The following is a 24,030-nucleotide window of genomic DNA, read 5'->3' as shown; positions in this document are numbered from 1 at the left end:
TGTCTCTTCCACAAACACACACTTCCTGTCCCAGCAGGACGCACCCCTCCCAAGCTGTCAATCACATACACACACACACACACACACACACACACACAGTCTCACTCAGAGTCTCACTGTCTCTTTACATGAACTTTAGTGTCCTCTTTGGACGAGTGGACAGAAACTCACTGAGACTCCATGAATGTGTCCTTTAATATCTCACAGCTGGACATCAGACTGATGGACACTGAGACGGACAGGTGGACTGATGGACAGGTAGGCAGACAGTGTTCATGTGTCTTAACTGAAAGCTTCATCAGGTCAGAACTTGAACTCTTTTGGGACAGATGTTGGACGCTGTAATGATGTTGGACGCCTCGCAGAGACGTTGATTAAAAGCTGAACTTTAACTGTCCCTCTGTGACAGGAAGTGAACCCGTCCCCGCCCTCCACAGACAGGAAACACTGCTCCCTGAACGTCCATCTGTTTGTCCAGCTGAGAGACAGATCTGTGGACAGACGAGCAGAAAGACAAAAACAATCCAAACATTTCAAATGAAAAAGAAAAAGCAAAAAAAATATTGATTTTTTAAAAATGTTTTCTGAATAAAATTTTTAAAAAAATAGAGACAACAACACAGTTTTTATTTTTCATGCTGCCATCGCCACTTTACTGCTTCCTGTTTACCTATCACAATAAAAGACCAACAGAAATGACTGAACATTTTGAAGCTCAACAGAAAATCGGACAGAGACACAGAGTTTTTCAGACGTGTCCACGTCATCCTGTCCAGTTTGTCTCTGGACATCACGGAGCTCCGGACGCCACAGACGGCAATTTGTCTCCACTTGTGATGCCAACTCGGCGCCACTTTAAACTTTTCAGCTCATGCAGACACGATTTCACCTTTTTTACGATTTTATGTTTTCATGTTTTCACGATTTCACGCTCTCACGTTTTGTGTGGCGGGAACGTTTGGGTGTGAGCTCGCCTGGAGGACCCGTGATCAGCTGATCAGGGTCTCCGTGTCGTCAGCTCGTCGTTAAAATTAGAGAAGTGTTACGGGACACGGAGCGCTGCGTGCCGCTCCCGTGACATCGTCCGATCGTCCCTCTGTGATCGGGCGCTCTACGCGGGGAAGCAGATGGAGCAGCACTCCAGGCAGATCTCCAGGCAGTCGGACGAGCCGCAGCAGTCCTCCAGGATCCCGCAGTCCAGCGCGGCCTGACACGCCTCCTCCGTGCACGCCGCCTCCACGCAGCAGCAGCAGCCCGCCGCCGCCTCGCAACAGCCGGCCCCGCCCACGCCGCACGCCAGACACTCCCCAACCGCCGAACACATGGACAGCAGCTCACAGAAGAGACACGCCAGGAGACAGTGGACACAGCAGTCTGTGGGGACAGAGACAGTCAGGACAAAGAGAGACAATCGGGACAAAAATTGCCAACAAAAACCCAAATATTTTCTTTGAAAACTGCCAAGAAAATCAAAAAATAGAAAAAGAAAAACACTAAAAATGTTTAAAGAAAAAAAAAGCCTAAATGTTTCTTTCAAACTCGCAAAACCAAATTTGAAGGAAAAAAAAGCCTCCGCATGTTTTTAAAGAAGAAAAAGTTTGAATAAAAAATTTGTTTAAGAACAAAATAAAATCAAAAACTTTTCAAGAAAACCTTTTTGTCTTTAAAAACAAAAGATTTTTTCAGGAAAGAAAAAATGCTTGAAATTAAAAAAAAAAACAAAAAACAATTTTTAAAAAAAATAAAAATCAAACCGCGGGACACGTTTTCTTACAAAATCCTCAGTAACATCAAAACATCCTTTGAAAGTCGAGTGGCAAAATAAAAACCACAGTGATCCGGTCCAGCGCCTAAACCGAGTCCACACGCCCCCATTTTTACACCCCCCCTCATAAATAACTAACAGTCCCTAAATGTTTCATCTGACAGACTGAAACTGGACTGTAACTTTATTAACAAACTGGACTGTAACTTTATTAACAAACTCAACTGTAACTTTATTAACAAACTGGACTGTAACTTTATTAACAAACTCAACTGTAACTTTATTAACAAACTGGACTGTAACTTTATTAACAAACTCAACTGTAACTTTATTAACAAACTCAACTGTAACTTTATTAACAAACTCAACTGTAACTTTATTAACAAACTCAACTGTAACTTTATTAACAAACTCAACTGTAACTTTATTAACAAACTCAACTGTAACTTTATTAACAAACTGGACTGTAACTTTATTAACAAACTCAACTGTAACTTTATTAACAAACTCAACTGTAACTTTATTAACAAACTGGACTGTAACTTTATTAACAAACTCAACTGTAACTTTATTAACAAACTCAACTGTAACTTTATTAACAAACTGGACTGTAACTTTATTAACAAACTGGACTGTAACTTTATTAACAAACTCAACTGTAACTTTATTAACAAACTGGACTGTAACTTTATTAACAAACTCAACTGTAACTTTATTAACAAACTCGACTGTAACTTTATTAACAAACTGGACTGTAACTTTATTAACAAACTCAACTGTAACTTTATTAACAAACTCAACTGTAACTTTATTAACAAACTCAACTGTAACTTTATTAACAAACTGGACTGTAACTTTATTAACAAACTCAACTGTAACTTTATTAACAAACTCAACTGTAACTTTATTAACAAACTGGACTGTAACTTTATTAACAAACTCGACTGTAACTTTATTAACCAACTTCACTGTAACTTTATTAACAAACTCAACTGTAACTTTATTAACAAACTCAACTGTAACTTTATTAACAAACTGGACTGTAACTTTATTAACAAACTCGACTGTAACTTTATTAACAAACTTGACTGTAACTTTATTGATAAACTCGACTGTAACTTTATTGATAAACGCGACTGTAACTTTATTAACAAACTCGACTGTAACTTTATTAACAAACTCAACTGTAACTTTATTAACAAACTGGACTGTAACTTTATTGACAAACTCGACTGTAACTTTATTGACAAACTGGACTGTAACTTTATTAACAAACTCAACTGTAACTTTATTAACAAACTCAACTGTAACTTTATTAACAAATTCGACTGTAACTTTATTAACAAACTTGACTGTAACTTTAGTGATCAATAAAACTGAATCTTGAATTTTAACTGATGCTGCTGGGAACCAGGGAGGGGTTAACTCTGTGTGTGTGTGTGTGTGTGTGTGTGTCTGTGTGTGTGTGTGTGTGTGTGTGTGTGTGTCTATGTGTCTGTGTGTGTGTCTGTGTGTCTGTGTGTGTGTGTGTGTGTGTGTGTGTCTGTGTGTGTGTGCATAGCAGTGATAAGCAGAGCTGTGTGTGTCTGTGTGTGTGTGTCTGTGTGTGTGTGTGTGTGTGTGTGTGTGTGTGTCTGTGTGTGTGTCTGTGTGTGTCTGTGTGTGTGTGTGTCTGTGTGTGTGTGTGCACAGCAGAGATAAGCAGAGCTGTGTGTGTCTGTGTGTGTGTGTGTGTGTGTGTCTGTGTGTGTGTGTGTGTGTGTGTCTATGTGTCTGTGTGTGTGTCTGTGTGTCTGTGTGTGTGTGTGTGTGTGTGTGTGTGTGTGTCTGTGTGTGTGTGTGTGTGTGTGTGTGTGTCTGTGTGTGTGTGCACAGCAGTGATAAGCAGAGCTGTGTGTTTGTGTGTGTGTGCGTGTGTGTGTGTGTGTGCTGATAAACAGTCGGTTGGGACTGAACTCGTCTTTCTGCTTCCTGTCAGACTGAAACACAGTATTTCAGTAAAATGCTTAACGAGTCGAGTCGAGTCAGGACGAGTCGAGTCAGGTCGAGTCAGGACGACTCAGGACGAGTCGAGTCAGGACGACTCAGGACGAGTTGAGTCAGGACGAGTCAGGTCAAGTCAGGACGAGTCAGGACGACTCAGGACGAGTCGAGTCAGGACGAGTCAGGTCAAGTCAGGACGAGTCAGGACGACTCAGGACGAGTCGAGTCAGGACGAGTCGAGTCAGGTCGAGTCAGGACGAGTCGAGTCTCCATGTTTTGATGAAATTTTAATTAATCCATTGGAGTCACATTTGGTGTAGCCCCGCCCCCCCCCAGGTCAAACTCACCATCTCCGGCGACCTCCTTAATGTGGGAGGCGTCTGTCTTAATGGAGGCGTGGCTTTTAGAGGAGGAGCGACGCTTCTGATTGGTTCTGCAGGTGTGTCTGTTACAGTTGGACGAGCGAAGCGCAAGAGGAGGAGGAGGAGGAGGGGTGATGGAGGAGGAGGGAGGAGCACAGACAGGAGGAGGAGACGCCGCTGACGTGTCCACATCTGAGGAGCAGAGAGATGATAAGAGGTGACATCACAGGTGACATCACACTCAGGTGTTCAGCAGGTACCTTTGTGTTTTCGGAGAGCGGAGGCGGGCTGAGCAGGCAGGAGGCGAGCGATGTCACTGGTGGAGGAGCTGTCTGTCACCGAGTCATTGCCGCTGTCCTCTGACCTATCAGAGAGAGGGGGCGGGGCCTCTGCAGGATCTGAAACATCAGAGAAACTCAGCCGTCATCAGGAGGCGGAGTCACTGAGGTCACAGGTGAGGCTTTCATGACCACAACATGTTTGTGTTTTTACTTTTTCTATAAAAAACAAACAAACAAACAAACAAACAAACAAACAAACAAACGGCTCGTGGACAGAAAATCAGAAATCTGAAAATCAAACGATCATTCTGAAATGGGGTCATTTTGACGTTTCTTATTTTGACGGGGAAAGCATGTTTTCTTTTTAAAATCACCAAAAGATTTCAAACTTTTTTCAAGAAAAAAACCCTGAAGACATTGTAATTTTTTGATATGACAAAAACAGTTCAAAGAAAGAAAAATGTTTTAAAAGAAAATCAAATTTAAAATTTTAGAACAAAATAACTTTATTTAAATCACCAAACATAAAAAAAACAAATATGTTTTTAAAGAAGAAAAATGCGAAAAAGTTATTATGAATCATATTGACACTTTGATCCATGACGTCTTTTTGAAGCTCATTTCTGCGTCTCTCAGGCGTCTCTGAGGAAGCCTGTCAGTCTGAGCTCGGGGTAAAAACACCTCAACTGTCCCTGAGAGACTTCCTGAAACAGGAAGTGGCCTCACAGCGTCCTCCAGTCCACAGGAAGTCCAGATGTGAGACGTGACATCATCAGTCACAGAAAAACAACAACAACAACAACAACAACAACAACACAGAGACGAATCCTCTTATGTCATTGTGTTATGTCATTAAACCAGCTGATCACACAGGAAGTGAAAACGTGGTTTCTGTCTCACCTGGGTTGTGATGCGGGAGCGTCCCATTGGCTGTCGGCTGAGTCATGATGCATTCTGATTGGACCACGTTCTTGTTGACTCCGCCCTCCGTGATGTCACAGGCAGTGCAGTGTGATGTCACATCCATCCTGCTGACGTCATGACATCGTTACAACCGTTAAAAACCGCCACCGCCATGACCCGTGAACTTTTTTAAACAACAATAACAATAATAATAATAACTATTATTGTAATTCTATTAATGCTGATAATACAATTTATTCATAGATCAACTTGACATGAAACAAAAAATAAAAGAGGAAAAATGTTTTAAAAATTGCTCAAATATAAAAACATTCAAAAATATAAAGAGAAGGAAAATCTGTTCTGACTCAGTGACGTAATTATTTTTCACTGAAGCCTCTGCAGAGACGTCAGAAGTTTTAAAGACAAAAACTGCCCAAACAAATAAAGGAAAACAGAGCATTTTTTTTAGATTTTCTTTGAAAAAAAATGCCAAAAATTATGAAAGAAAAATTAAATCCCGTCTTTGTCCCTCATTTCCTGTCAGTCTGTCGCTGTGCTGTCATCAGAGGGAGAAATCCCCCTAAAAAATCTTTTAAAAAAACATAAAAGAAAAAAAAAGAAAAAACTGCTAAAATGTTTGTTTAAAAATTGCCAAAAAAAAGAAAGAAAATACACTAACATAAAATATACACTAAAATAAAAATATACACTGTAAAATACACAAACTATTTTGAAAAAAAAAGCGTTTCTTTGAAAATTGCCCAAAAAATTAAAGAAAAAAAATCACCTAAAATGTTTAAAACTGCAGTGAAATAAAAATGAGATCCAGCCGTTTAAAGTGAGTGTTTCTGTGAAAACGACTTCAGTTCAACAGTTATGGTAAAAAGTGGGAAAAGAGTGAAAATAAACGACTCTAAAGAATAAAAGTCATCAATAAAAGACGGAAACAAAAAGCTGAGGGCTCATTTCTGTTTATGACTCAAACTGCTTTCATTATTATATTGTTTTTATAAAAATCATCAGAAACAGAAATAAGGTGTGACTCACCTGCACACGCACGCACACGCACACAGTCCTCTTCTTCTTCTTCTTCTTCTTCTTCTTCTTCTTCTTTCTCTCTTCTGTCGGTTTCTGCTTTGAAACTTTTCTCGTCACGTTTCTCAAAAAACAGGTTGCCGCTGTGTCGGGAGCGCGCGCATGAGTGTGACCGCCTCCCTCTCCGTCACACGCGCGCGCGCGCGCGCACACACACACACACACACACACAGAGCATCAGTAATAATTTTCCCATCATTTGAAATCTATAATAATTATCTACTGTTGTTTGAACTCTTAAAGTTTATTTTACTGTCAGTACTTTAATACTTTTACTTCAGAGAGCTGTTGACTGTAGTGTTTTCTCAGAGCAGTGTGTGTTCTTTTACTGCAGTAAACATCAGAGTCACTGCTGCCACCTGCTGGATAATTTATTTATTTCTTCATTTATTTGAAGTTATTCATCTTTATTGATGTTTGTGTATTTTAATCGTGTTTTTTTGTATATTTATTTAGCGATCTAAGTATTTATTAATCTTTATTAATATATTTATCTATATGCATTTAGCTATATATTTATTTATTTATTTGTGTTATTATATTTGAGGTTTTATCTATTTTCATCACTGTGTTTATGTATTTCATTTGTGTATTTCTTTTTTCTCTATGCATTTCTATGTGTATTTATTCATTTCTTTGTCTATTTATTATTCTATGTATTTGTTCATTTATCTATATATTTGTTTGTGTATTTATATATTTGTGTTTTTTAATTTATTTGTTGTTGTCCGTTTGTATTTATTTGTTTGTGTATTTTATTCATGTATTTATTTTTGTCATTTATTTTATTTATTTATTTATCTGTCCATTAATTGACCTATTTATTAATCTATTCATTCATTTATTTATTTGCCTATTTATTTATAGATTTATGGACTGAATATCCCGGATGTAGTGGTGTCTCCGGCCTGCAGGTGTCGCTGCTGCAGCTTTGTATCTCCGCACTGAAGAAGAAGAGAGAGCAGCAGGAGCAGCAGGAGGAGGAGGTGCAGGAGGAGGTGCAGGAGGTGACTTAGGAGGAAACAAAGGGACTGTGCAGATTTAGGAGAAAATGAAAAACCAATAAAGTATAAACGGAGCTCCGTTTCTTCTTCTGTGGTGGAAGCAGCAGCTGCATCATGGTGAGCCCGACTCTTCTTCGACTCTTAAATGACCCGCAGCATCACAGACAGACAGAGACACACAGAGACAGAGACACACTGAGACACCCAGAGACACACTGAGACACACAGAGATGTACAGAGACACAAACACACACTGAGACACAGAGATGCACAGAGACACACTGAGAGAGAGGCACAGACACTGAGACACAGACACACAGAGATGCACAGAGACATTCAGACACACAGAGACACACTGAGACATTCAGACACACAGAGACACACTGAGACAAACAGAGTCAAACAGCAGCAGTGTGAGAATCAGCAGAAAAGTGAACCGGGTTTGGTTTGTCTATGGAGAAATGAACTGACTGACCAGAGTCAAGCTGAAAAACAAACTAATATAAAAACTGAACACAGGAAGCATCGATCTCTGTTCTCCAGCAAGACACACTGACAGTCTGCAGGTCTATCGAGTCTGGGTCCATCAGGGACCCAGGACTACAATGTGGACCTGATCTGATGGGGTCTGATGGGTCTGATATGGTCTGGTGTGGTTTGATGCAGGGCTAGGGCGACGCGTCGACGTAATCGATTACGTGAATACGTCGATTCACGTAACGCGCGTCGACGCGTCGCACCGTTTCACACTGCGCGCGTCATGAGAGCGTGAGCGGCGCCGAGTGTGTTGTTTTTGTTTCAGCGCTCATGTCATCAGGTTAAAGCGCGCACGCTGCACCCCTGAGCAGCGCCTGTCAGGCGCGTCTGAGCCGCGCGTCAGCTGCAGAACATCCACAGAAACGGTGGCTCGCCGTTTTTTTCGCGTTAGTTGACTCTGTACCGCTTTATACTGCAGTTTAGTCTCTCTGTCACAGAGATGAGGAAAAACTAAGATGTTTGTTTTACCTCGACTTCCTTGCTTCCCTTTCAGAACAAAAGCCCCCTGACTGCGTCTCTGTGGACAGAAGGCCATCAGCTCCTAATACATAATGCATTTTATTTTGAAACATTGACAGGATGCGGTTGTCAGCTGTGCAGGAGCTTGTATAACTTCATAAATGAGAGGAACGTGCTTATAAATATGAAAACACAGCAGTCACATCAGCAGGCAGCGGCGCCTTAAGGCAGTTCAGGCTGGACTGTTGTGATGCAGAAAGAACGGACGAGTTATAATTATTTCTGTTAGAGAAAAGTTTGAGTGTTATTCAAACTGCAGTAATTTTACTGTCAGATGTTTTGTTGTGCTGCTAGATTTGAGGTTTGTAACTGAAAGAGGAACTTTTGTTACTCCTGTTGGATTGTTAAATGTAGATTACACTACATTCCTTTGACTTGAGTGGAACAAGCTCGCATTAGTTTTATTTTGGAGAGACTTTATATCAGACTGTCAAACACAGATTAGCAGTTAAGTCTGGGCTGGTTTTTGTTGGGGAATAATGCCCTGCAGTGTGTAACAAGTTTTAAAATGTTATTTTCAGTAAATTCGTTGTTATATTAATTGAGTAATAAAAAAATAATAGGTCAATAAAAAAAATCAACAGATTAAGACATTAATCGAAAAAATAATGAATAGATTAATTGATTAAAAGGTGCAGGTGCAAGTTAGGTGCAACCCTAGTTTGATGTGGTCTTATATGATCTGGTGTGGTCTGATGGGGTCTGCTGTGATTTGATGTACTCTGATATGGTCTGATGGAGTCTGATGGGGTCTGGTGTGGTCTGGTGTAGTCTGATGTGGTCTGGTGTGGTCTGGTGTAGTCTGATGTGGTCTGGTGTGGTCTGGTGTGGTCTGATGGGATCTGGTGAAATTTGATGTGCTCTGATATGGTCTAATGGAGTCTGATGGGATCTGGTTCAGTTTAAGTCAATTTATGTATAAAGCCCATTATCACAAATCACAGTTTGCCTCAGAGGCCTTTACAGCAGGCACCATCCCTCTGTCCTTAGATCCTCACATCACTTAAGGAACCCCCCCCCCCCCCCAAAAAAAAACCCTGTAGATGGTAGAAACCTCAGGAAGAGCGGCTGAGGAGGGATCCCTCTTCAGGATGGACAGACGTGCAATAGTATGTAATGTAAATAACAATTAAATTACCATAACGACAAGAAGGAAAGAGAAAGAGAGAGGGGGAGAGAAGCACAGCAATGATGGTAACAATAACGTGTCATATAACAATAGTGATAGACGTAAAATTAATAAATGCTATTTATTTTAGCATGTGATGTTACATGTAAATATAAGTGTTGATAAGAGTCACGTGTATATCGATAGCGGAGGCATGACTCATAATAATGGCAGTAGAAGGTTGCGTCCAGCACGATTTCGGTATTGGCGCAACCAAGGCCATGACATAGGCACAGCCACGGACAGGACCACAGCAACGGCAAAACCAAGACCACGATCCAGGTTGAGCTGGAGGTGAAGCCACAGCACAAGCACGACCAAAGGCAGGGTCACAGCATCAGCACAGCCATCGCCACGATCAGGCGCAGCCAAGATTGCAGCTAGGATCCGGGAAAATTAGGAAGCAAGGGAGCAGGAACGCTTCGGAGAGCCAACAGAGTTAGTGTAATGCAGTAAAAAGACATGAGCGTTTGCAGATGGAGGGAGCAAGAGAAGGAAAGAGGAGCTCAGTATATCTTGGAAAGTCCCCCAAATGTTTAAACCTATGTCAGCCTTACTAGGGGCTGGTCCAGGCATCCTGAGCCAGCCCTATTTATAAGCTATGTCTAATTTTTGCAATGGTACGCAAGTGAAAGAAAGCAGTTTATTTTTTTTATGGGAGGTAAAAGATAAAGCTTGATCAAATAGATCTTTGATGTTCCTTACAGTTGTGCTAGAGGCCGAGGTAATGCCATCTAGAGAAATTACATTGTTCGAGAGGGAGTTTCTGACGTGTTTGGAGCCAAGAACAACAACTTCAGTTTTGTCTGAATGTAACATCAAGAAATTATGGCTCATCCAGGCTTTTACGTCCTTAAGACATGTTTGAAGTCTAGATAGCTGACCAGTTTCATCTGGTTTCATAGATAGATATAATTGTGTATCGTCAGCATAACAATGGAAATTTGTGTTTTCTAATTACGTTGCCTCGGGGAAGCATATATAAAGTAAAAAGGATTGGTCCAAGCACAGAACCCTGTGGAACTCCGAAGCAGACCTTAGTATGTGCGGAGGGTTGATCACTGATGTGAACAAACTGTGGTGGGGACTGGGGGGGTCTGATGTGGTCTTTAAAGTGTTTTTGCTTGTTGTTTGTTTGTTTGTTTGTTTCAGTCGGAGGAGGCTGCAGGAGGAGTAGAGCCAGGTCCAGAGGAGGAAGAAGGAGGAGGAGGAGGTGAAGAGGGAGGAGGAGATAAGGCTGCCATAGAGACGCACAGATGTCCCGTCTACTGTGTCTGCAGGAAACCAGACATCAACTGTTTCATGATGTAAACAAACAAATAAACAAACAAAAACCTCAGAAATAATTTAAGAGCCAAGATTCAACAACTGACACTGACCTGTCTGTCTCTGTCTCCTGTCTGTCTCCTGTCTGTCTCCCTGCCTCCTGTCTGTCTCCTGTCTGTCTCTCTGCCTCCTGTCTGTCTCTCTGCCTCCTGTCTGTCTCCTGTCTGTCTCTCTGCCTCTTGTCTGTCTCCTGTCTGTCTCTCTGTCTCCTGTCTGTCTCTCTGCCTCCTGTCTGTCTCCTGTCTGTCTCTCTGCCTCCTGTCTGCCTCCTGTCTGTCTCCCCGCCTCCTGTCTGCCTCCTGTCTGTCTCTCTGTCTCCTGTCTGTCTCTCTGTCTCCTGTCTGTCTCCTGTCTGTCTCCTGTCTGTCTCCCTGCCTCCTGTCTGTCTCCTGTCTGTCTCTCTGCCTCCTGTCTGTCTCCTGTCTGTCTCTCTGCCTCCTGTCTGTCTCTCTGCCTCCTGTCTGTCTCCTGTCTGTCTCTCTGTCTCCTGTCTGTCTCTCTGCCTCCTGTCTGCCTCCTGTCTGTCTCCCCGCCTCCTGTCTGTCTCCTGTCTGTCTCTCTGCCTCCTGTCTGCCTCCTGTCTGTCTCTCTGTCTCCTGTCTGTCTCTCTGTCTCCTGTCTGTCTCCTGTCTGTCTCCCTGCCTCCTGTCTGTCTCCTGTCTGTCTCTCTGCCTCCTGTTTGTCTCCTGTCTGTCTCTCTGCCTCCTGTCTGTCTCTCTGCCTCCTGTCTGCCTCCTGTCTGTCTCTCTGTCTCCTGTCTGTCTCCTGTCTGTCTCTCTGCCTCCTGTCTGTCTCCTGTCTGTCTCCCTGCCTCCTGTCTGTCTCCTGTCTGTCTCTCTGCCTCCTGTCTGTCTCCTGTCTGTCTCTCTGTCTCCTGTCTGTCTCTCTGCCTCCTGTCTGTCTCCTGTCTGTCTCTCTGCCTCCTGTCTGTCTCCTGTCTGTCTCTCTGCCTCCTGTCTGTCTCCTGTCTGTCTCTCTGCCTCCTGTCTGTCTCTCAGAGGGTGTGACAGCTGCACTGAGTGGTTTCATGGAAACTGTGTTGGAGTTTCAGAAAAAGCAGCTAAAGCCATCAGAGTTTGGTTCTGTCCGTCCTGCCGAGGTCAGTCTGATCACATGATGACATCATCACATGATTTCATCGTCACATGATGACACGGACAAATGTATCACATACAACTGTTAGTTGTTAGCTCTGGGTTAGATGTTAGCTGTGTATTAGCTGTTAGGTGTTTGTAAGCTGTTAGCTGTGTTGTTGCAGACAAAGACTTGTCTCTGGAGATTAAATACCGTCCTAAGAAGAAGGAGGACAAAGAATCGGACCCTGACGGAGATGGTAGCTCCACTCCTCAGCCCAAGACTGACAGGAGGCGGGGCTCACAGGTAACTTAGCAACAAGATCGACAGGAGGCTGGGCTAACAGTTAACCTGGCAACCAGACTGACAGGAGGCGGGGCTCAAAGGTTACCTAGCAACCAGACTGACCAGAGGCGGGGCTCAAAGGTTACCTAGCAACTTGAATGACAGGATGTATGAATGTTTTGTTTTATGATATTAGTATATGAATACTTTATTTTTTTAGGATTTTAATGTATGAATACTTTCTGTGAATACTTTCGTGTTTGAGATCAAGCGTTCAGCACGGATGTGTGGCGAGTGCGACGCCTGTCTGCGGACAGAGGACTGCGCTCAGTGCGACTTCTGCAAAGACATGAAGAAGTTTGGAGGTCCAAACAAAATCCGTCAGAAGTGTCGTCTGAGGCAGTGCGAGGTCCGAGCACGGGTGAGTCTCAGCGAAGAGAACCAGAGAACCAGAGAACCACAGAACCACAGAACCACAGAACCACAGAACAGGAGAACAGATTCAAACATTCTCTAACTTTGTTCTGCTGATCTGAGCTCTGTCACAACAAACAGACGGTTGGGACGGACGTTTTCAGCAGAACATTTTCTTTTAGTTTTCAGAACGTTGTTCTTACAGTTCTGGTAACATTCTCTATAAACATTAAAAAATGTTTCTTTGTGAACATTTTACGTCACATTTTCATTATAAACAGATGATGATGTCACTGATGATGTCATTGTTATGGATTTATTGATCTGCAAGTAGAAGATGATGTCGCTGATGCTGTCATTATTAATTTATTTATCCGTGAGCAGAAGATGCTTCGTGTCAAAGACGAGGAGGTGAGCCACAGCGGCAGCAGAGGGCGGGGCCTGTCTCGCAGAGGGGCGGAGCATCAGACGGAGGAGGAGGACGAGGAGGACGAGGAGGAGCTGTTCAGTGAGAGCGAGCTGGAGCTGTTCGAGCAGTACAGAGCCGCCGGATTCAGAGACCTGGTCAGTATCATTCAACGGTTCTGACCAATAAGCTGCCAAACAGCTACTTCCTGTGCTGTGATGCATCTTCCTGTTGCAGGTGTGGCACAGCGAGGAGGAGGACGCTCAGTCGGACTCTCTGAGGAAGAAGGCGGTGAAGGTGAAACACGTCAAGAGACGAGAGAAGAAGCCGGAGAAGAAGGTGAGGATGGAGGAAACCACTGATGATGTCACTGGTGATGTCACTGACACACCTGTGCTGTCACCAGCACACCTGTGTTGTCACTGATGATGTCACCAGCACACCTGTGTTGTCACTGATGATGTCATCAGCACACCTGTGATGTCACGGATGATGTCACCAACACACCTGTGCTCCTCTGCAGAAGTCCGTCTCCACTCCTAAAGAGGAGGTGAAGCCTCGCCGCCACAAAGCCAAGCAGCGCCACCGGGAGCGAGGGGGCGGGGGCGGAGCTAAAGATTTGGGCGGGGCTCTTAGGCAGTGTCTGGGACCAGGATGTGTCCAGCCGGCAAGGACCAACTCCAAGTACTGCTCTGACGACTGCGGCATGAAGCTCGCCGCCAAGTGAGTCCCACGAGTCAACGCACAGGGGTCGATACCGTACTGTCAATACTGTAATACTGTAATACTACAATACTGTATAATATTGTGCTGCAGGGTCAGTTTAATACTGTTTGTTTTAAGTGCGATCAGCGACGCTCTCCAGCGTGTGGCGCTCTAGGCGACCTCCTATATCTCCTCTGCCAAGAGCCTGGACAGTATATTTCCTCCGTATTCACTGATGATCTAAATAAGTCGCTGAATGTTTCTCCTTTTCGTTTTTTTGTGAAACATCGCCGCTGAGAGGCTCCGAAAAGCCGCTAAATAGCGATAAAGTCGGCACGTTAGCAGTCCTCTCCTCCGTCACCCTGGGACCTTAGATCGTCTTGTTCCTTTGTTTTTGGACGTGGAAATGTTGTTTTATTGCGTAACATCCGTAACAGTGTCCTGTCCCCTACACTACAGAGAAAACACCAACTGACGGAAAACCTTGTCACTGGCAGGGAAAGAGTTAAAAAAAGAGAAAGAAACAATGGGTTAAACCCTGCTGCTGACTGATCGAGCAGCAGCAGTTTGACACGCAGCGTAATGCAGTGTGTGCAGGACTGACGGAGTGAAACCATGGCAACACGGGACAAATCAACGCAGTTTATGCTCATTATTATCGTTTCTATTTATCGGCCAAAAAATGTATTTTGGAATTATTGATATGACATCATAAGTCCCATTATCGGGCCAATAATTATCGTGCATCCTTAATTTTATGCACTCTGGCACCTTATGGACACTGAAAGGACAAAAACTATTCCCGGTGTCGATCACTTTATTTTCATTGTGACTCAGATAACGGTTCGGGGGCCACGTGGGGCCCTGTCAGGGGCCAGATTTGGCCCGTGGGCTGCAGGCTGTGTATCAGAGGTCTATACTCTGAGTTTATCTTTAGAGACCTTTACAGGTAAGCATGGACACACACCTGTCAATGTGTCTGTCTCTGTGTGTCCCTCTGTGTCCTCAGTCGTATCTATGAGATCCTGCCTCAGAGGATCCAGCAGTGGCAGCAGAGTCCCTGCGTTGCCGAGGAGATGGGACGGAGACAGCTGGAGCGAATCAGGAAGGAGCAGCAGGCGGCGAGACTCCGCCTCACGCTGATGGAGAAACGCTTCCACGAGCTCGAAGGCATCATCGCCAACGCCAAGCAGCAGCAGGTCCAACACCACGAGGAGGTGAGACTGAGGGACGGACAGACAGAGAGACTGAGGGACAGATGGTTAGCTTTTACTTTGATTTGTCTATTTTCTGATTTTTCTCTGTCTTTCTGTCCCTCTGTCCCTCTGTCTCTGTCTCTGTCTCTGTCTCTCTCTATCTCTGTCTCTGTCTCTCTCTATCTCTGTCTCTGTCTCTCTGTCTCGGTCTCTGTCTCGGTCTCTGTCTCTCTCTCTCTCCGTCCCTCTCTGTCTCTGTGTCCCACAGCTACTAGGGGGGTTAGAGTGGAGTAGGGAGGGACTGAAGGTGTTAGGGGTGTACCTGGGCTCGGAGGACTGGGTCTGCAGGAACTGGGAGGGACCTTGTCTCTCATGACCACCTGGTTGGTGAGGTGGAGGTGGATCAGGTCTCCTACAGAGGCCGGACTCTGATCTTCAAGTTGGGTGGTGTCTTCACGGTGGCACAAGCTGGCAGGTCTTAACCCACCTGGGGGCCTTTTGGAAAAGCCACAGAGGACTCTGGTGGATTTCTTCTGGTCCGGTTGATGAGGTTGGCCAAGAACTGGTTGATTTGGGGAGCAGAGTGGTGGTCTTCAGGTTCCAGGCAGCCCGGCTGCTGTACCGTGCTGATGCTTGCTGGGGAGACCCAGCACGGGCGCTGCTGCAAAGGGCTCGCGGTACTGGGCTGGACCGTCAGCTCTTCCTGTTGAGGCCGGGGGCTGTGGACATCATGAGACCGCTGCCGTTCTACGGTACAGTCCTAAAGTACTGGTGGACACTCGGACACTCTCGAGATGGGGGAGTGGGGCCTGGACCGTGGGTGTGGGAAAAAAACATCTTCTGCTACCCTTTGATCTGGCTCGGCAGCAGCTCCTCTGGGACCCTGCAGAGCTGCTTCGTGAGGGCTGGCACTGTGAAGCTGCGGCACCTGAGACGGGCGGACGGACGGGCTGGACTGGAAGACGCCGCGGCGACTGTCAGAGGAGTCAGGTGTCAAATCTCTGAGATGTCTGGAGAGGTTTAGAGGACAGGGCTCGCTGTGTCCGTCAGACCGGGCTCCCTCAGTAGGATTAGGGGGGAGGAGCCTCCACTTTTCCCGGCTCTGAGGTTGGCGGCAGGTCCAGAGGACGGCAGGAGGAAGGAAGCTGCTGTCCTTTGCTTCTCCGAGCCCGGGTCGCTCTGAGGGTGTCAGGGGGAGACCTGTACGCAGCACTGAAGGGGGTCAGGGACCATCGGCGGCAGCGCTGCTCTAAGGGACAGACGATGACAGGGTTCGGGGGGGGGGGGGTATAAGCTCCCTCTACCTAAGAGGTCAGGACATCTGGACTGGAGATCTGTCTGTCTGTTTTTGTGACGGGAATATTTTATTTTATTTAAATAAACAGGTACAGGACCGGGTTTATACAGGTACAGGACCGGGTTTATACAGGTACAGGACCGGGTTTATACAGGTACAGGACCGGGTTTATATTGTACAGGTACAGGACTTGGTTTATACAGGTACAGGACCGGGTTTATACAGGTACAGGACCGGGTTTATACTGTACAGGTACAGGACTTGGTTTATACAGGTACAGGACCGGGTTTATACAGGTACAGGACCGGGTTTATACAGGTACAGGACCGGGTTTATACTGTACAGGTACAGGACTTGGTTTATACAGGTACAGGACCGGGTTTATACAGGTACAGGACCGGGTTTATACAGGTACAGGACCGGGTTTATACAGATACAGGACGGGGTTTATACAGATACAGGACTGGGTTTATACTGTACAGGTACAGGACCGGGTTTATACAGGTACAGGACCGGGTTTATACAGTTACAGGACCGGGTTTATACAGGTACAGGACCGGGTTTATACAGATACAGGACGGGGTTTATATAGATACAGGACTGGGTTTATACTGTACAGGTACAGGACCGGGTTTATACAGGTACAGGACCGGGTTTATACAGGTACAGGACCGGGTTTATACAGATACAGGACTGGGTTTATACTGTACAGGTACAGGACCGGGTTTATACAGGTACAGGACCGGGTTTATACAGGTACAGGACCGGGTTTATACAGGTACAGGACTGGGTTTATACTGTACAGGTACAGGACCGGGTTTATACAGGTACAGGACCGGGTTTGTACAGGTACAGGACCGGGTTTATACAGGTACAGGACTGGGTTTGTACAGGTACAGGACTGTGTTTATACAGGTACAGGACTGGGTTTGTACAGGTACAGGACCGGGTTTATACAGGTACAGGACTGGGTTTGTACAGGTACAGGACTGTGTTTATACAGGTACAGGACTGGGTTTGTACAGGTACAGGACTGGGTTTGTACAGATACAGGACCGGGTTTATACAGGTACAGGACCGGGTTTATACAGGTACAGGACTGGGTTTGTACAGGTATAGGACTGGGTTCTGGCCATCTGGAGAACAAGGAGGAGTTGTGTGAGAGGTGAGGGGTCACAGGACATGGGTCAGGTGCTAAAGGGGACGCTGGCAGCTCGGCTCAGGGAGAAATTTGGTTTTTACAGCTGGACTAACAGGACTGAGACTTTGGTTGACATCTGGGGGTGCAGGAGGTTCAGGAGAACTCATTATAGGTCAGCTTCTGATGTCTTTTGGTGTCTTTCTGATGTCTTTCTGATGTCTTTTGGCTTTGTGTGTCTTTGCTGGACTTTGCTGCTGTGGTTTTTAATCTCTTTCTGGTTTGTAACTTTTCTTGAGACGATAACGATGTAAGCAGGAGGCACCTTGAAATGAAGGTCCTTTTAAAAAACAAAATATCTGTCCCTCTCTCTCTGTCCCTCTTTCTCTCTATCTGTCCCTCTGTGTGTCCCTCTACAGGTGACTGAAGGGGACGGGGACGACACAGACCTTCAGATCTTCTGTGTGTCCTGCAGTCATCCTGTGAACCCGAAGGTGGCGCTGAGACACATGGAGCGATGCTACGCTAAAGTCAGTGTGTCTCTGTCAACAGGAAGTCTCTGTTTACTCTGAGAGAGGAAGCTACAGTGGCCCCGAGGGTCAAAACACTTCACACAAAACAAAACAACATTTCACAAACAAACAAAACAACATTTCACAAACAAAACAACATTTCACAAACAAAACAACATTTCACAAACAAAACAACATTTCACAAACAAAACAACATTTCACAAACAAACAAAACAACATTTCACAAACAAAACAACATTTCAAAACAAAATATTTAACAAAACAAAACAACATTAAACAAAAAACATTTCACAAACACAGCAGCATTCCACAAAACTAAGCAACATTTCAGAAAAAAGCGATATTTATAGATATTTATAGATATTTATAAAACATTTGACGACACAAAGCCACATTTCAGAAAACACAGAAATATTTGAGAACATTTTCTCTGAAGTGTTGTTGTGTTTTGACCCACAGGGCCACCGTAGAAAAAATTTAATTTGTTTTTCTAACCAGATCCTCAGCTGATGGTTTCTTTTAAAAACACGTGGAAACGCTGCGAGACGCTCTTTAACCAGTTTTTCTCTCTGTGCCTCTGTCCCTCTGTCTCTGTCTCTCTGTCTCTGTCCCTCTGTCTCTGTCTCTGTCTCTCTGTCTCTGTCTCTCTGTCTCTGTCCCTCTGTCTCTGTCCCTCTGTCTCTGTCTCTCTGTCTCTGTCTCTGTCCCTCTGTCTCTGTCTCTCTGTCTCTGTCTCTCTGTCTCTGTCCCTCTGTCTCTGTCTCTCTGTCTCTGTCTCTCTGTCTCTGTCTCTCTGTTCAACAGTATGAGAGTCAGACATCATTTGGTTCCATGTACCCAACACGAATAGAGGGGTAAGATCACCTGTCTGTCTCTCATGTGTCTCTGTCTGTCTCTCATGTGTCTCTGTCTGTCTCTCATGTGTCTCTGTTTGTCTCTCATGTGTCTCTGTCTCTCATGTCTCTGTCTGTCTCTCAAACCTCTGTCTGTCTCTGTCTGTCTCTTATCTTCCTGTCTCTCATGTGTCTGTGTGTCTCTCATGTCTGTCTGTCTTTCACGTGTCTCTGTCTGTCTCGCATGTCTTTTTCTGTCTCGCATGTGTCTCTATCTGTCTCTCATCTCCCTGTCTCTCATGTGTCTCTGTCTGTCTCGCATGTGTCTCTGTCTGTCTCGCATGTGTCTCTGTGTGTCTCTCATGTCTGTCTCTGGTGTTTCAGGGCGACCCGGTTGTTCTGTGACGTGTATAATCCTCAGAGTAAGACGTACTGTAAGAGACTGCAGGTTCTCTGTCCAGAACACTCCAGAGATCCAAAGGTACCACAGAACAGAACCACATGGAACCACAACACAACAATAACAGAACAGAACCACATGGAACCACAACACAACAATAACAGAACAGAACCACATGGAACCACAACACAACAACAACAGAACAGAACCACATGGAACCACAACACAACAATAACAGAACAGAACCACATGGAACCACAACAATAACAGAACAGAACCACATGGAACCACAACAATAACAGAACAGAACCACATGGAACCACAACACAACAATAACAGAACAGAACCACATGGAACCACAACAATAACAGAACAGAACCACATGGAACCACAACAATAACAGAACAGAACCACATGGAACCACAACACAACAATAACAGAACAGAACCACATGGAACCACAACACAACAACAACAGAACAGAACCACATGGAACCACAACAATAACAGAACAGAACCACATGGAACCACAACAATAACAGAACAGAACCACATGGAACCACAACAATAACAGAACAGAACCACATGGAACCACAACACAACAATAACAGAACAGAACCACATGGAACCACAACACAACAATAACAGAACAGAACCACATGGAACCACAACACAACAACAACAGAACAGAACCACATGGAACCACAACAATAACAGAACAGAACCACATGGAACCACAACAATAACAGAACAGAACCACATGGAACCACAACACAACAATAACAGAACAGAACCACATGGAACCACAACACAACAATAACAGAACAGAACCACATGGAACCACAACAATAACACAACAGAACAGAACCACATGGAACCACAACAATAACAGAACAGAACCACATGGAACCACAACACAACAATAACAGAACAGAACCACATGGAACCACAACAATAACAGAACAGAACCACATGGAACCACAACACAACAATAACAGAACAGAACCACATGGAACCACAACAATAACAGAACAGAACCACATGGAACCACAACACAACAATAACAGAACAGAACAGAACCACATGGAACCACAACAATAACAGAACAGAACCACATGGAACCACAACAATAACAGAACAGAACCACATGGAACCACAACACAACAATAACAGAACAGAACCACATGGAACCACAACAATAACAGAACAGAACCACATGGAACCACAACACAACAATAACAGAACAGAACCACATGGAACCACAACAATAACAGAACAGAACCACATGGAACCACAACAATAACAGAACAGAACCACATGGAACCACAACACAACAATAACAGAACAGAACCACATGGAACCACAACACAACAACAACAGAACAGAACCACATGGAACCACAACAATAACAGAACAGAACCACATGGAACCACAACACAACAATAACAGAACAGAACCACATGGAACCACAACAATAACAGAACAGAACCACATGGAACCACAACAATAACAGAACAGAACCACATGGAACCACAACACAACAATAACAGAACAGAACCACATGGAACCACAACAATAACAGAACAGAACCACATGGAACCACAACAATAACAGAACATAACCACATGGAACCACAACACAACAATAACAGAACAGAACCACATGGAACCACAACACAACAACAACAGAACAGAACCACATGGAACCACAACACAACAATAACAGAACAGAACCACATGGAACCACAACACAACAACAACAGAACATATAAACATAAAAATGTTCCACAGTGCAAAACGTGCACTTATGATTTAAACTGTCATCAAGAGTTCATGTCTTTGTCCCTGTGTGTCTCCCTTGGTGTCTCTGTGTCTCCCTGTCTGTCTCTATGTGTCTCCTTGTCTGTCTCTGTGTGTCCCTGTGTGTCTCCCTGTCGGTCTCTGTGTGTCTCCCTGACGGTCCCTGTCTGTCTCCCTGTCCGTCTCTGTGTGTCTTCCTGTGTGTCTCCCTGTCTGTCTCTGTCTGTCTCCCTGTCTGTCTCTGTGTGTCTTCCTGTGTGTCTCCCTGTTTGTCTCTGTGTCTCCCTGTCTGTCTCTGTGTCTCCGTGTCGGTCTCTGCGTGTCTCCCTGTCTGTCTCTGTGTGTCCCTGTGTGTCTCCCTGTCTGTCTCTGTGTGTCCCTGTGTGTGTCCCTGTCTGTCTCTGTGTGTCCCTGTGTGTGTCCCTGTCTGTCTCTGTGTGTCCCTGTGTGTCTCCCTGTCTGTCTCTGTGTGTCCCTGTGTGTGTCCCTGTCTGTCTCTGTGTGTCCCTGTGTGTGTCCCTGTCTGTCTCTGTGTGTCCCTGTGTGTGTCCCTGTCTGTCTCTGTATCTCCCTGTACCCGTCAGGTCCCTGCAGACGAGGTGTGCGGTTGTCCTCTGGTGAAGGACGTCTTTGAGCCGACAGGAGAGTTCTGTCGAGTGTCCAAGAGGAAGTGCAACAAACATTACTGCTGGGAGAAACTGCGCCGCGCCGAGGTCGACCTGGAGAGAGTCCGAGTGGTAAAGAACTACAAAAAACTTTATTCACCAAATAACAAAAAAAACTTGAACTTGAGCTGGAGAGAGTCCGAGTGGTAAAGAACTACAAAAAACTTTATTCACTGAACTACAAAAAAAAGTAATTGAATAATAAACTTTATTTACTAAACTATAAAAACTTCATTCTGTCAAGAAAACTCACAAGAGCTTTACTGGACTACAAAACTGAACTACAAAAAAACTTTATGCACTGTTGACAAATCTTTACTAACTGAGCTACAAAACTTTATCGACAACAGCTTTCATTAACATTGCAGCTATGACTGTAGTCCAGATCATCACGCCGTCTGTCTCTGTCTCTCTGTCCCTGTCTGTCTCTCTCTCTCTCTCCATCTGTCTCTCTGTCCCTGTCTGTCTCTCTCTATCTCTGTCTTTCTGTCCCTGTGTGTCTCTTTCTCTCTCTGTCTCTGTCTCTCTGTCCCTGTCTGTCTCTCTCTCTCTCTCCATCTGTCTCTCTGTCCCTGTCTGTCTCTCTCTATCTCTGTCTTTCTGTCCCTGTGTGTCTCTTTCTCTCTCTGTCTATGTCTCTCTGTCCCTGTCTGTCCCTCAGTGGTATAAGCTGGACGAGCTGTTTGAGCAGGAGAGGAACTTGAGGACGGCGATGACGAATCGAGCCGGTTTATTGGCTCTGATGCTGCACCAGACCATCCAGCACGACCCAATCACAACAGACCTGCGCTCCGCCAAGGACAGGTAGACAGACAGGGAGACAGAGAGACAGGGAGACTTGCGACGGTCAGCTCGTCATTTTCAGCTCAGAAACCGTTTTGCGTCAGTTTTGTCGTGAATCGTTTTCTCATCATTTTAACGTAAAAATCTTCGTCACGTGACGGAGAATCACAGATGTTGTTTTCTGACAGTTTCTGTGGAGGTGATCGGATCATTGATAATAACGATATTGATGACGGTCATCTTTCGTGTTTTATACAGTTTTATTCCCAAAGTGCGACACTACCACTGTTGCTATGGAAACGTATGTCACGTGAAGTGTATGATGTTTCGGAAATGTAAGAAATATATGATCGCACGGATGAATACAGACAGAATATGGAATGTTGATTCGATGCAATACGTGTTTCAAAGTTTCATTTAACAAATCGTTTCACGATACCAGCAAAAGAAAAAAAGACAAAATGTTTTGTATAAAAATCAACAAAAAATGTCTTGAAAAAAAGAATAGCAAAATTCGAAATGAATTTAAAAAAAAACAAAATTGGCAAAATAATTTCTTTCAAAACTGGCGAAAATTGTATAGAAATAAAAACCCCAAATGTTTTCTTGAAAAATCGTCAAAAGATTTATGGAAATTTTTAAATTCCATTAAAGGTTTTCTTGGAAAATCGATTTTACTGAAATTTATTTTAAAATTGGCAAGAGTTTTAAAAGAAATAAAAAAGGGAAATGTTTTCTTTTAAGATTGAAAATTTTAATAAAGTAAAAAAAAAATCTGCAAAATGTTTTCGTTAAAAATGTATTTTTAAAGAAATAAAAAAGGTCACATTTTTCTTTAAAAATAAATCAAATAAATCCATAATGCAACCATTAAAAGTTGTAAGTTTCTCCCTTTTTTGATCCAAAAATAAAAAAAAACATCCCTTTTATTGTGAAGAGCAGCTGAACAAAATTTCATTTTATATTTCTTCTGTATTCATTCATATGATTATGTATTTATTTAATACTGAACACTGTGTTTTATGAATGTGTGTAAAAAGAACTCGACATGCAGCTAAACTTTAAACTTTTTATCCTGATGTTGTTTTTGTGTCATTTTATATCTCAGTATTTAACTACAGTCGATATTTTATATTCTTTCTTCATATTGTTTCATATTGTTGTATCAAACTGATGTTTCATTAAAAACACTCTTCTTTTGTTATTTTGCTTTTGCTTTTTTAATTCAAATATTATTTTGTGAAGATGAAATTTTGCTTAAATGATTTCAAACATGTTTTCATGGATTTAAACACTGTGTCTTTAAATATTCACAAAATATTCACAGAAATATCACTTTTTGTTTTCACGTCTTTGAGTTTTAGTTTGTAAATAGTAACTTTCATATCTGAGACAAATCTCCATTATTGCTTATTAAATATGAAATCTTTTGCTCCAGATGTTTAAAAATAAAAACAAAAATATTCAGTCTGAAACATTCAAAACTTTATATGACATTAATAAAAGGCTTCTGTTAGGACTATAGACGAAATCATAGCATATGTTTTTATTAATATT

General features: G+C 43.7%; 2 protein-coding genes across 3 annotated transcripts; one reads left to right on the top strand and one right to left on the bottom strand.

Annotated features, from left to right (window-relative positions):
• Window positions 1-606: 606 nt before the first annotated feature.
• LOC121965328 (uncharacterized) lies at window positions 607-6,502 on the bottom strand. 2 transcript variants are annotated; one of them, XM_088081528.1, is made up of 5 exons: window positions 6,345-6,502; window positions 5,292-5,419; window positions 4,371-4,508; window positions 4,096-4,302; window positions 607-1,374 (listed from the first exon to the last, which is right to left on the bottom strand). In XM_088081528.1, the coding sequence occupies exons 2-5, from the start codon at window positions 5,416-5,418 to the stop codon at window positions 1,112-1,114; spliced, it is 735 nt and encodes a 244-aa protein (XP_087937654.1). In that variant the 5' UTR covers window position 5,419; window positions 6,345-6,502; the 3' UTR covers window positions 607-1,111. The 2 variants fall into 2 exon arrangements, with proteins under 2 accessions (XP_087937654.1, XP_087937655.1); XM_088081529.1 differs by having other exon boundaries at window positions 5,292-5,422; window positions 6,345-6,501.
• On the top strand, window positions 4,430-23,691 carry cxxc1a (CXXC finger protein 1a). The gene is made up of 15 exons (XM_088081527.1): window positions 4,430-4,564; window positions 7,260-7,513; window positions 10,773-10,927; window positions 11,945-12,045; window positions 12,205-12,326; window positions 12,571-12,726; window positions 13,104-13,283; window positions 13,363-13,464; window positions 13,649-13,848; window positions 14,840-15,047; window positions 17,881-17,991; window positions 18,799-18,848; window positions 19,212-19,308; window positions 21,610-21,762; window positions 22,352-23,691. The coding sequence occupies exons 2-15, from the start codon at window positions 7,511-7,513 to the stop codon at window positions 22,496-22,498; spliced, it is 1,785 nt and encodes a 594-aa protein (XP_087937653.1). The 5' UTR covers window positions 4,430-4,564; window positions 7,260-7,510; the 3' UTR covers window positions 22,499-23,691.
• Window positions 23,692-24,030: the final 339 nt, after the last annotated feature.

This window comes from Plectropomus leopardus, chromosome 9 (genome assembly GCF_026936395.1).
Source record: "Plectropomus leopardus strain MGB_pleo_1.0 chromosome 9, ASM2693639v1, whole genome shotgun sequence".
Lineage (NCBI taxonomy): Eukaryota > Metazoa > Chordata > Actinopteri > Perciformes > Serranidae > Plectropomus > Plectropomus leopardus.
This window is presented reverse-complemented; position numbering and strand designations above follow the sequence as displayed.

Bases quoted from the DNA above. Each gene is read 5' to 3' on its own strand.
- LOC121965328 (XM_088081528.1), bottom strand. From the start codon at position 5,418: ATGGATGTGACATCACACTGCACTGCCTGTGACATCACGGAGGGCGGA. The intron at 4,303-4,370 runs GTACCTGCTGAA...TCTGCTCCTCAG, and splicing joins CGCTCTCCGAAAACACAAAG to ATGTGGACACGTCAGCGGCG. The intron at 1,375-4,095 runs GTGAGTTTGACC...CTGTCCCCACAG, and splicing joins TAAGGAGGTCGCCGGAGATG to ACTGCTGTGTCCACTGTCTC.
- cxxc1a (XM_088081527.1), top strand. The intron at 15,048-17,880 runs GTGAGACTGAGG...GTCCCTCTACAG, and splicing joins AGGTCCAACACCACGAGGAG to GTGACTGAAGGGGACGGGGA. The intron at 18,849-19,211 runs GTAAGATCACCT...CTGGTGTTTCAG, and splicing joins TACCCAACACGAATAGAGGG to GGCGACCCGGTTGTTCTGTG.